Below are 13,122 nucleotides of genomic sequence, written 5' to 3'. Positions count from 1 at the left end.
ACTTAATGGAACAGCATGCACGTTTAAATAATATTGAAGTACAATGTGTCCCAGAAAACCGACAAGAAAACATTATAGAGATAGTCACTAAATTAGGTAGTGCAGTGGGTTGTAATATTACGGAAGATACAATAGCAGCATGTAGCCGGGTTGCAAAGTCTAATCGATCCAGCAATCGCCCCCGTTCTATAGTTGTTCAATTGACATCTCAAAAAATTAGAGACCGCTTATTGGCAGCTTGTATAAAATATAATAAATCGCATCCCACGGATAAACTGAATACATCTCATATTGATATCAAAGGACATAAACAAGCTATTTATATAGTTGAACATCTGTCACCCACAAATAAGGCATTACATGCTGCTGCAAGGGTAAAATCTAAGCAAATTAATTTTAAATATGTATGGGTCAGAAGCGGAAAAATTTATATGAGAAAAGATGATAGCTCAGAGTTTAAAGTAATAAAAAGTTTTGATTATTTAGAAAAAATAAATTAGAATTAATTGTGTTAGTGTAATTCAAATAGATAATTTGCGTAAAATTCTCGTCAATAACAATTTATTATCAAAATGTTCGTGGTTTACGAACAAAAACAAAAGATTTTTATTGTAATTTATTGTGTGTGAACGCTGATATAATTGTGCTTACGGAAACCTGGTTAAATGAAACTGTTTGTAGTAATATGTTGTTTGGGAATAATTATAATGTTTTTAGGAGAGATCGGATGATTGATAGTAATTCTAAAAAGAAAGACGGAGGTGGTGTCTTGATTGCTGTAAAAAAACATATTTCTTCTAAAAATATGATTGAATGGCAAGGCAATTGCGAAGATTTGTGGGTTGTTATAAATACACCTATAAATAATAAACTTTGTCATATGGTTTTATGTGTAGTATATTTACCACCACCAGTAAATAAAGCGTTACTCGAGACTTTTTTGGCTAATTATAATAGAGTATCTGAAATCCATAATCTTTACACTTGCCTTGTTGGAGATTTTAATCTCAATAACATAAACTGTAGTACATCTAACACTCACTACATTCAACCGATCTCTTCAATTTGCCAATCTTTAGTGGACTTCTGTGCAATGAATAACTTACGACAGTGTAACAATGTAATGAATTGCTCAAATAAAATTCTTGATCTTGTGTTAACTGATATACCAAACTGTAATGTGACAGAATCAATTGACGTTTTATGTAAGAGTGATCCATTGCACCCACCAATTGAATTTAAAGTGAACACAGAAACATCAGATAGACTAACAATTAATACAAATCTCAAACGATTAAATTTTTATAAGGCTGACTATGGTTCTATAAATAAATATTTAGCGGATATAGATTGGCATACGGAATTTTATAAATGTGAATGTATTGACGAAATGGTGTTAACATTTTACAACATACTAAAAAAATCTATTGACATGTTTGTACCTTTATCTAAGAATAAATGCAATAAATTCCCGGTTTGGCTTCCTAAAAAATTTATTAGACGTCTAAATGAAAAAATAAAAATAAAAGAACGATATAAAATATATAATAATCCTATGGATGAACTAACTCTGAGATTGCTTAGCAGACGTTGCCTGAAATTAGCTTCTGAATCATTTCAGACGTACATTCAAAACACTGAACAAAGTATAAAAAAAAATCCTAAATACTTTTTCAATTTTGTCAAAAATTCTCAAAAACATCAGAGTACATATCCAGCTACTTTAAGTAACGGCAAAGTAACTGCTAGCAACGGGGAAGATTCTTGTAATCTCTTTGCTCAATATTTTGCATCTATTTGTAATTCTCCTTCAGGTTCCAACGATATTAATGCAATTAGAAATGTTTATTCTGTTCAAAAAAATAATACCCCATTATCTTATGTAGAAATTTGCGAAAAACATATACTTAATAAGCTCAAAACACTTGATATTTCTAAAGGAGCTGGATCGGATAATATTCCTTCTATATTTATTGTTGAGTGCGCGAGTAATCTTTCATTGCCACTTTATTACTTATATAATGAGTCGCTTAGGTCCGGAGTATTTCCTGTGAAGTGGAAAGAAGCTAAAGTCGTTCCTGTGCATAAGCAGGAAGATGAAACTATGGTCAAAAATTATCGACCGATATCAATACTGTCGCACTTTGCGAAGGTATTTGAGGATCTTATCTGTCCTATTATCAATTCCCACTTTAAACCTTCCTTGATAGATCAACAACACGGATTTGTAAAAGGTAGATCAACTATCACAAATCTTGTTACTTTCACCGATTCTGTAATTCAAGCGATTGATGAGCGATTACAAATAGATGCAATTTATACTGATTTGAGCAAGGCATTCGATCGTGTGCCGCATGATATTTTATTAAAAAAACTGGCCGCCTATGGTTTTATGGGTCCATTAATAAAGTGGTTTTCATCATACTTAAAACATCGTTCTTTTTATGTTGTATTAAACGGATATAAATCAAATATTCAAGTATGCTTATCAGGAGTACCTCAAGGTTCCCATTTGGGTCCTACTCTTTTCAATATTTTCATAAACGATATTATAGTGTGTTTTCAGAACTCTAGTCCGTATATATTTGCTGATGATGTTAAATTTATTAGAGCCGTAGGAACATTGGAGGACTCAATTTTACTTCAAGAGGATATTGACCGCCTAGTTGAATGGTGCAATGATAATGGCATGAGCGTAAATGCAGCTAAATGTAGACACATAAAATTCACACGTAATGCACGATCTGTTCCTTCATTTTACTCCATTAAAGAAATTATACTTGAAGAGGTCACAACATTAAAGGACTTAGGCGTAGTCTTAGATTCAAAACTAACTTTCTTGCCACATATTGAACAGACGATAAAAAAAGCATCCAAAAAGTTATGGTTTGTAATACGCATGTCAAAAATTTTTCTCAAACCAAACACTAAAATTATTTTATATAATAGTCTCATAAAAAGTATTTTAGAATATGGCAGTGTAGTGTGGCGACCACATTATGCTACACACATTTTGAGACTGGAACGTCTTCAAAAGCGTTTTTTGTGGAATCTGTCATTTTCTACAGGAAACGTTAAAAAGTTAACTTCGTACAGCGAGAGGTTAAAATATTTTAAAATGATATCACTGGACAATCGTAGAACTTTATTAGATATTCGCTTTACTTATAAAATATTAAATAATTATATCGACTGTCCTCAATTGTTAAGTAGCTTTAATTTCAAAGTCCCTCGTTGCTATCCTAGGTCTAAGATTGCACCCATATCTATCCCATTTCGTCGCACTGTACTCGGTTCAAATTCAGCAATTCCTCGTTTGAGCAAACTTCTAAACGACTATAGTATGGTTACGGATGTATTTTATGATTCGATAAATAAATTTCACAATAATATCTTGAAAAATCTCAAATAATTTTCATTAACTAGTAGGTAGCACTTAAACTACAACATACAAGTTGATTAGAATTTGTTTTTATAAACATTAGATTTAAGTAAAACAATTATGTGATTGCATGCTGTGTTTACCTTTATATAGTTGTACAATTAAGTTCTTTTTTTTTTTGTATTGCATGTGTTAGTATTATAAGTATCATTGTAACAACTGCTGGTGAACCTTTTACAAATAAAATAAAATAAAAAATAAATAAACACTTTGTTGTTTCGAAGCCATTTTGAATTTGACATGTGTTGTTCAGTGTTGCAACAACGAAAATATTTTTCTACTAATTCTAAATTATTTAGTAATATTTTTAATAAAAACAAAACAAAAAAATATTATTATTTAACCAGTAAATTTTTTTTGAAATGTATGTACAGTCTAATGTACCTTACCAAGTTAAGGGTTAAAAAAGGAAGTATGGAGTTGGTTGCCGGTTCTATCTACGACCTGCTGTCTGAGCCGGAGATAGTTTCCAATAGACCGGACGACATTTTCATCGGCATTTCGATCCTGCTCATACTTCTAACATGATATTTCGTTTAGAAATATTTTGGTGAAACACGTGACCTGTCGAAAATTACGCTCTAGAGACGGTGGTGTCATCCTAAGAAGTGTTTTTCTGGGTTCTACATTAAGAAACTAGCTGGACTACCGAAAGCAGGCTACAAAAGGTAACAATTTTGTTGTGTAACTTGGAGGTGAGGCTACGCAAGGGCTTCATGAATAATGGTCAATACTTATATAAACAGGTTGTTGAATTATTATCGGAAGAAGTGAGCACGTCTAGCTTTATTATTTGGACGGTTATGCGAGCTTCCTTTCCTACTCATGCTTATCAGCGAGTTGCGAATCATCTTCTAAAATTTGTTTGTATGCAAATTATAAGTAAATCTAATAATTGAAGTTAGATTATTTTGGCTCAGCTTCCCGCAGAGCGATTATTAATTGAATTAAAAAAAATTAAGCAATTTACAATTTGCTTATAAGTAGAACAATGTTACTCATGTTTTTTGTGGTTTTACAGATCAATTTATCTGAATGTATCGGAATCAATTTATACAATCATTCTGATTTAGATCACATAGCGTCGTGCGTGGTCACCAGGAGTTATAAACACGTCTCTCACAGATGCTGTGCATCGTCACATCCCAAATAATAGTACAAGTTTTACATAACAATAAAACTTGTATTATTGTGGAGAGACGATGCACAGCATCATTTTAAGGCTCCTGGTGAGAATCTGCTATGAGGTAAGAAGCGTAGTGTCGCCTTTTATACGTTCCGGCGCCCTACCACCTGAGACCACGTGACTTCCGGCGATCGCTGATTGGTCGAAGACAGCAACCGGAAGTGAAAATCATTGGATAATCAAAGGGAAGTATACAGCGCCCTCTCACAGATGCTGTGCATCGTCTCTCCACAATAATACAAGTTTTATTGTTATGTAAAACTTGTACTATTTGTATTTTTGATTTTCATATATGTATAATTATATTAATACTATATATAAATATTATATTAATACTATATATAAAATAAACAAGATCTAATAAAATGGCAAGCTTAAATTAATAGTTAATTCAATAACATTAAATCCCTCGAAATATCCTCGTCATTTTTATAAATAATGGGACGTCTAGAACGGCCAGTTGTACATGCAGTTGTTTGATTAGTAGACGTTGATTGTTTATTTCCTGTAGACAATATATTCTTCAAATCATAATTGCTGAGTAGAACGTAAAATAACTTCAGTTTTTTTCTGTTGACCTTCTTTCTGGTTTTCTATGAAATGTTCATTGTTCATAACAACTGATTCAATGTCCCCAATACCACTTAGATCATCTTCAAAAAATAGCGGCAGAGTAGCTATATCGAAAGAACTTGTACTAACGTTGTACAAACTTGCAATTACATCTTCAAGTGATTTTCATTTTTTGGCACATCATTCTCTTTATAATTAATGGAATGTTAAAGTAATTTATAAGAAAATATAACTCCAGAACACAATATTATTTAATTTACTTAGTAAACAGACAGCAATACAAATTACAGTATATGAATAAAAATTATTGACAGACAAGTCATTGTTTTTGACATTTATAAAGATAGATGGCGTTATTCAGTGTTGCAATTAGTTAATTTCAACATCCTCTTCTTAATTGCAAACCCATAGCTGTAGAAAAAAACTTCAGTCTTCTTTTGAGAAATTGGTTTTGTAAGTATGTCGGCAACCATTTCCTGAGTGCCAATATATTTGAGATCAATTTCCTGATTAGCGACTCTTTCGCGAAGAAAATGATATCGTATATCAATATGTTTGCTTCGTGCATAGTAGGAATCATTGCCTGTAAATTTAATTGCACTTTGATTATCACAGTAAATTATGGTAGGTGCAACTGAAATATTATACTGCAATTCTGACTCCAAATGTCGTAGCCACAAAGCCTCTTGTGTGGCAGTAGCTAATGCCATGTACTCTGCCTCCATGGTTGATAATGCGACTGTGTTCTGACGTTTAGAACACCATGAAACTGAAGCACCCTGAAACAGAAATGTGTAGCCAGTGCATGATCGCCGGCTGTTAGTATCTGAAGCCCAATCTGAATCACTGTAGCCAAACACTCTTTCCTCTTCTTTGTTTTGACTAAATATCAATTTACAATCCTTTGTGCCCTTTATATACCGCAGTACTCTTTTTACTGCTAGCCAGTGTTGCATTTCTGGTTTGTTATTGAAGCTGCTCAATTTGTTTACTATAAAACATATATCTGGTCTTGTACCCTGTGATAGGTAAAGTAAACTCCCAATTGCTTCTTGATAAGGGACATTTTTAACAATATTATCTTGCTCTCCTGTGCTAATCAATTTAGAGCTAAGATCACATGGTGAATGAACTGCATTGCAATCTGTAAATTTTACAAATGCGTTGAAAGGTTTGACCAGGTTAAGAATATATTATTGGGCTAAGTACATAGTATTTTATAGAGCATTCTATTAAATACTCTAGTGTTATTAATGTTGTACTAATGGCATCAATTACAAGGTAAAAAATTAACTCGGGTAACTATTTCATCATCATCATCATCATCAGCCTGTCCTCGTCCACTGCTGGACGTGGGCCTCTCCAATGGCGCGCCGCTGGGCTCGATCTTCTGCTCTCTGCATCCGGCCGTTGCCGCCACTTTGCGGACATCGTCACCCCATCCAGCGGGAAGACGTCTTTAATTACGCTTGCCAAGGCGTGGTGTCCACTCTAGAACGCGTCTCTATTTACTATAAATTTATTATAGTTGTTAACCCTTTACTTGGCAAGAACTAAAAATATGAAAAAAAAGGAAATTATTGATAAATTTTGTTTAATTTATGAATGGACAACTTGAGAAAAATAAAAATAAAAATCTAGGTATCCTAGGTTTCGAGAAAACTTAAGTACATCACAATGTACACTGCCAATTTTACAGAAATATTATAAATAAATTGTTTGTACATTTTGGTGTACACTACCAAGGACATTGTTTTTATTACATTATTCAGGTTATTATAAATTTATTTCAAAAAAAGGAGGAAATATTTAAATTATTCTTTATTATTTTAGGTGAAAATTACGAAAGCAATTACGTTTTATTTTTCCCACAACAAAACACAAATGTACGTTACATTTTATACAGTAGACAGATGTTCTTCCACTCTTACAATATTTGCAACGCATTGTTTCATTACCTGCTTCTGGAAGATGACCTGTGTTATCAAATCTGACGCTATCAGTTGGTCGGACTGAGACTGGTTTATGGATTTTCAGATTCTCGCCTATATCGTCTGTAACGTTTTGGTTTGTTCCTATTCTATTAGACTTAGACAACCCATCAAACAATTCAAATCTGAAATCTTTCAATGAAGTCTTCTTCCCATCTCTTCTATGTAGGAGCCAAGCGTTATTTATACACATATCAACAAGTTGTGAAAATATTCCCAAGTACCAACGGTGACTTTTGAAGGGAGTTCTATATAACGATATCAACATATATGCTAAATCGACCCCTCCCATATGTTTGTTGTAATGTTTGACCACTTGAGGACATTCTACATCTACTTTCTTTTTCTCATCCTTATCGTATCGTTTGATTGTTTCTAAGGGGTACGAGTCTATGTAGGTGCTAATAAGTGTAACCACTTTATTGTCGTTCCACTTTACGACTGCCAACTTATTCTTATTGCAAACCACCTGGGCGCTAGAACCGCGTTTCTTCTTTTTTAATTGTTTGTCAGTTGGCAATAACTCTTGACAGCCTCTGAGACGATTAGTCCTTATTGTTCCTAGACTAAGGATCCCGTATTCTTCCCGCAGAATATATGTTAGTTCAGGCGACATAAAAAAGTTATCAGCATACACAATGGCCGGCTTTTTCTTTATAGTTTGACACAATGCAAGCACTACCATACCTCCTAAACCAATTGTAGCTTCTTTCTCTGAAAAAGTCAGTCCACGAAAGGTATCGTCGCCACCATACAGAATAAAATCGTAGATGATACCCGAAACACCCGCACGGACAAAATTCTTAAACCCCCATTTCTTAGGTTTCATTTTTACGTACTGCTTTCGTTTACCTGCTTTACGACCTTTATAAGGTATCATCATCTCGTCAATGGAATATTTTCCTTCTTCTTCAATTTTCAGAAAATTTTTGCGTATTTTCTCCATTAGGGGGCGAATCTTGAAATAACGGTCTGAATCTTCCAAAGTATTATCAACAAAATGAATATATCGACGTATTTGTTGATACTTTTTGAGAGGCATAAGATCAGCAATGAGAGGGTATCTTGTTTTTCTTGCCCAATAGTCAGTATAAGCTGGCATCTGTACTATACCCATCATGATTTGAATGGCCAGGAAGCTTTTAATCTCATCTTCTGTCAGCTGAATAGATCGACCTAGTTGTTCAACTGCATATAAATTTGTATTATGAACAATGTCAGTAATTAAGTCAGGAGAAAAAAAGAAATAAAAATAATCCAGTACTGTCTCTATTTGTGTTTGATGGAGATTGTATAAGTTTTCTTCAAGAGATACATTGTGACGAAATACTGCTTTTGACCATTGATAATTTAGGGCGAATTTCTGAACCTTTACTTTTTTGGTCACTACAGTCTTTGTTGTCTTTTTACGCTTGGACCTGGTAAGTAGTAACTGCTGTCCGCTGGTGCTAGGCTGGGGAGATGATAGTTCAACAGAAGGAGATGGCAAAGATTGGATGGAGTTCAATGTGGGTATAACATTGTAGTTACTTGTATTCGGCGATGGAAAAACTTCATCAAATGTTGGTGTGAGTGGTAAAGTAATGGGTATATCATGCTGTTCGTTGTTGGAGTCAGTTGAAGTATCAAGCAAATTAAGGGCTTCTAGTGATGATGCTATTGAAGGTGGATCAGAGGTATCTGGTGAAGTCGGTATATAAGCATTTGCTTCCTCATCAGATGTGGAACTATCGTCAGAGCACGCGTTTTGAGCGGGTACCAAAGCCAAGATCTTATGGGCACGAGTTAGTTGTAAGTTCTGCAGGCGGAAAAAGAAAAAAAAAAGTTCAAAGCAGACAGTTTTTATGAGAAGGTAAAAAAATAAATAAACAAAAACTGCCGATTCGTTGAAAAACAAAAACTTAGCAATGTACAGCGTGGTTACCATAGTTCATTTTTAGTATTTTAGTGCGTTATTGGCAACGTGCAGTGCAGTGTACATACATTTGTTTCAACCAAAATCGGCCATAAAAATTGAGACAGTAACGCATAAAACCACTTTTTGAGTAATACATAGTTTTTAGATCAAATAACACACCCTTTTTTATTAGTTTTTGAGCTAAAAAGTAATTTATAACGCAAAAACTTACCCGGGTCCCGCCAACACTTTGTTGTTTCGAAGCCATTTTGAATTTGACATGTGTTGTTCAGTGTTGCAACAACGAAAATATTTTTCTACTAATTCTAAATTATTTAGTAATATTTTTAATAAAAACAAAACAAAAATATTATTATTTAACCAGTAAATTTTTTTTGAAATGTATGTACAGTCTAATGTACCTTACCAAGTTAAGGGTTAAAAAAGGAAGTATGGAGTTGGTTGCCGGTTCTATCTACGACCTGCTGTCTGAGCCGGAGATAGTTTCCAATAGACCGGACGACATTTTCATCGGCATTTCGATCCTGCTCATACTTCTAACATGATATTTCGTTTAGAAATATTTTGGTGAAACACGTGACCTGTCGAAAATTACGCTCTAGAGACGGTGGTGTCATCCTAAGAAGTGTTTTTCTGGGTTCTACATTAAGAAACTAGCTGGACTACCGAAAGCAGGCTACAAAAGGTAACAATTTTGTTGTGTAACTTGGAGGTGAGGCTACGCAAGGGCTTCATGAATAATGGTCAATACTTATATAAACAGGTTGTTGAATTATTATCGGAAGAAGTGAGCACGTCTAGCTTTATTATTTGGACGGTTATGCGAGCTTCCTTTCCTACTCATGCTTATCAGCGAGTTGCGAATCATCTTCTAAAATTTGTTTGTATGCAAATTATAAGTAAATCTAATAATTGAAGTTAGATTATTTTGGCTCAGCTTCCCGCAGAGCGATTATTAATTGAATTAAAAAAAATTAAGCAATTTACAATTTGCTTATAAGTAGAACAATGTTACTCATGTTTTTTGTGGTTTTACAGATCAATTTATCTGAATGTATCGGAATCAATTTATACAATCATTCTGATTTAGATCACATAGCGTCGTGCGTGGTCACCAGGAGTTATAAACACGTCTCTCACAGATGCTGTGCATCGTCACATCCCAAATAATAGTACAAGTTTTACATAACAATAAAACTTGTATTATTGTGGAGAGACGATGCACAGCATCATTTTAAGGCTCCTGGTGAGAATCTGCTATGAGGTAAGAAGCGTAGTGTCGCCTTTTATACGTTCCGGCGCCCTACCACCTGAGACCACGTGACTTCCGGCGATCGCTGATTGGTCGAAGACAGCAACCGGAAGTGAAAATCATTGGATAATCAAAGGGAAGTATACAGCGCCCTCTCACAGATGCTGTGCATCGTCTCTCCACAATAATACAAGTTTTATTGTTATGTAAAACTTGTACTATTTGTATTTTTGATTTTCATATATGTATAATTATATTAATACTATATATAAATATTATATTAATACTATATATAAAATAAACAAGATCTAATAAAATGGCAAGCTTAAATTAATAGTTAATTCAATAACATTAAATCCCTCGAAATATCCTCGTCATTTTTATAAATAATGGGACGTCTAGAACGGCCAGTTGTACATGCAGTTGTTTGATTAGTAGACGTTGATTGTTTATTTCCTGTAGACAATATATTCTTCAAATCATAATTGCTGAGTAGAACGTAAAATAACTTCAGTTTTTTTCTGTTGACCTTCTTTCTGGTTTTCTATGAAATGTTCATTGTTCATAACAACTGATTCAATGTCCCCAATACCACTTAGATCATCTTCAAAAAATAGCGGCAGAGTAGCTATATCGAAAGAACTTGTACTAACGTTGTACAAACTTGCAATTACATCTTCAAGTGATTTTCATTTTTTGGCACATCATTCTCTTTATAATTAATGGAATGTTAAAGTAATTTATAAGAAAATATAACTCCAGAACACAATATTATTTAATTTACTTAGTAAACAGACAGCAATACAAATTACAGTATATGAATAAAAATTATTGACAGACAAGTCATTGTTTTTGACATTTATAAAGATAGATGGCGTTATTCAGTGTTGCAATTAGTTAATTTCAACATCCTCTTCTTAATTGCAAACCCATAGCTGTAGAAAAAAACTTCAGTCTTCTTTTGAGAAATTGGTTTTGTAAGTATGTCGGCAACCATTTCCTGAGTGCCAATATATTTGAGATCAATTTCCTGATTAGCGACTCTTTCGCGAAGAAAATGATATCGTATATCAATATGTTTGCTTCGTGCATAGTAGGAATCATTGCCTGTAAATTTAATTGCACTTTGATTATCACAGTAAATTATGGTAGGTGCAACTGAAATATTATACTGCAATTCTGACTCCAAATGTCGTAGCCACAAAGCCTCTTGTGTGGCAGTAGCTAATGCCATGTACTCTGCCTCCATGGTTGATAATGCGACTGTGTTCTGACGTTTAGAACACCATGAAACTGAAGCACCCTGAAACAGAAATGTGTAGCCAGTGCATGATCGCCGGCTGTTAGTATCTGAAGCCCAATCTGAATCACTGTAGCCAAACACTCTTTCCTCTTCTTTGTTTTGACTAAATATCAATTTACAATCCTTTGTGCCCTTTATATACCGCAGTACTCTTTTTACTGCTAGCCAGTGTTGCATTTCTGGTTTGTTATTGAAGCTGCTCAATTTGTTTACTATAAAACATATATCTGGTCTTGTACCCTGTGATAGGTAAAGTAAACTCCCAATTGCTTCTTGATAAGGGACATTTTTAACAATATTATCTTGCTCTCCTGTGCTAATCAATTTAGAGCTAAGATCACATGGTGAATGAACTGCATTGCAATCTGTAAATTTTACAAATGCGTTGAAAGGTTTGACCAGGTTAAGAATATATTATTGGGCTAAGTACATAGTATTTTATAGAGCATTCTATTAAATACTCTAGTGTTATTAATGTTGTACTAATGGCATCAATTACAAGGTAAAAAATTAACTCGGGTAACTATTTCATCATCATCATCATCATCAGCCTGTCCTCGTCCACTGCTGGACGTGGGCCTCTCCAATGGCGCGCCGCTGGGCTCGATCTTCTGCTCTCTGCATCCGGCCGTTGCCGCCACTTTGCGGACATCGTCACCCCATCCAGCGGGAAGACGTCTTTAATTACGCTTGCCAAGGCGTGGTGTCCACTCTAGAACGCGTCTCTATTTACTATAAATTTATTATAGTTGTTAACCCTTTACTTGGCAAGAACTAAAAATATGAAAAAAAAGGAAATTATTGATAAATTTTGTTTAATTTATGAATGGACAACTTGAGAAAAATAAAAATAAAAATCTAGGTATCCTAGGTTTCGAGAAAACTTAAGTACATCACAATGTACACTGCCAATTTTACAGAAATATTATAAATAAATTGTTTGTACATTTTGGTGTACACTACCAAGGACATTGTTTTTATTACATTATTCAGGTTATTATAAATTTATTTCAAAAAAAGGAGGAAATATTTAAATTATTCTTTATTATTTTAGGTGAAAATTACGAAAGCAATTACGTTTTATTTTTCCCACAACAAAACACAAATGTACGTTACATTTTAGACAGATGTTCTTCCACTCTTACAATATTTGCAACGCATTGTTTCATTACCTGCTTCTGGAAGATGACCTGTGTTATCAAATCTGACGCTATCAGTTGGTCGGACTGAGACTGGTTTATGGATTTTCAGATTCTCGCCTATATCGTCTGTAACGTTTTGGTTTGTTCCTATTCTATTAGACTTAGACAACCCATCAAACAATTCAAATCTGAAATCTTTCAATGAAGTCTTCTTCCCATCTCTTCTATGTAGGAGCCAAGCGTTATTTATACACATATCAACAAGTTGTGAAAATATTCCCAAGTACCAACGGTGACTTTTGAAGGGAGTTCTAT

The 13,122-nt window shown here is 34.0% G+C and overlaps 1 protein-coding gene across 1 annotated transcript in view; it reads left to right on the top strand.

Annotated features, from left to right (window-relative positions):
* Positions 1 to 685: 685 nt before the first annotated feature.
* Positions 686 to 13,122, top strand: part of LOC146526504 (uncharacterized) — a 45,271-nt gene continuing 32,834 nt past the window's right edge. The window contains exon 1 of the mRNA XM_085207038.1: positions 686 to 13,122. This exon is cut by the window's right edge and continues 17,036 nt beyond it. Within this exon, the coding sequence (XP_085063164.1) occupies positions 686 to 3,412 (2,727 nt within the window). The 3' untranslated portion in view covers positions 3,413 to 13,122.

The sequence above is a fragment of the Heliconius melpomene genome, unplaced genomic scaffold (assembly GCF_056956725.1).
Source record: "Heliconius melpomene rosina isolate 202511_hmr_F unplaced genomic scaffold, ASM5695672v1 ptg000031l, whole genome shotgun sequence".
Classification (NCBI taxonomy): domain Eukaryota; kingdom Metazoa; phylum Arthropoda; class Insecta; order Lepidoptera; family Nymphalidae; genus Heliconius; species Heliconius melpomene.
The sequence above is the reverse complement of the archived record's forward strand: the minus strand, read 5'-3'. Positions and strand labels throughout refer to the sequence as shown.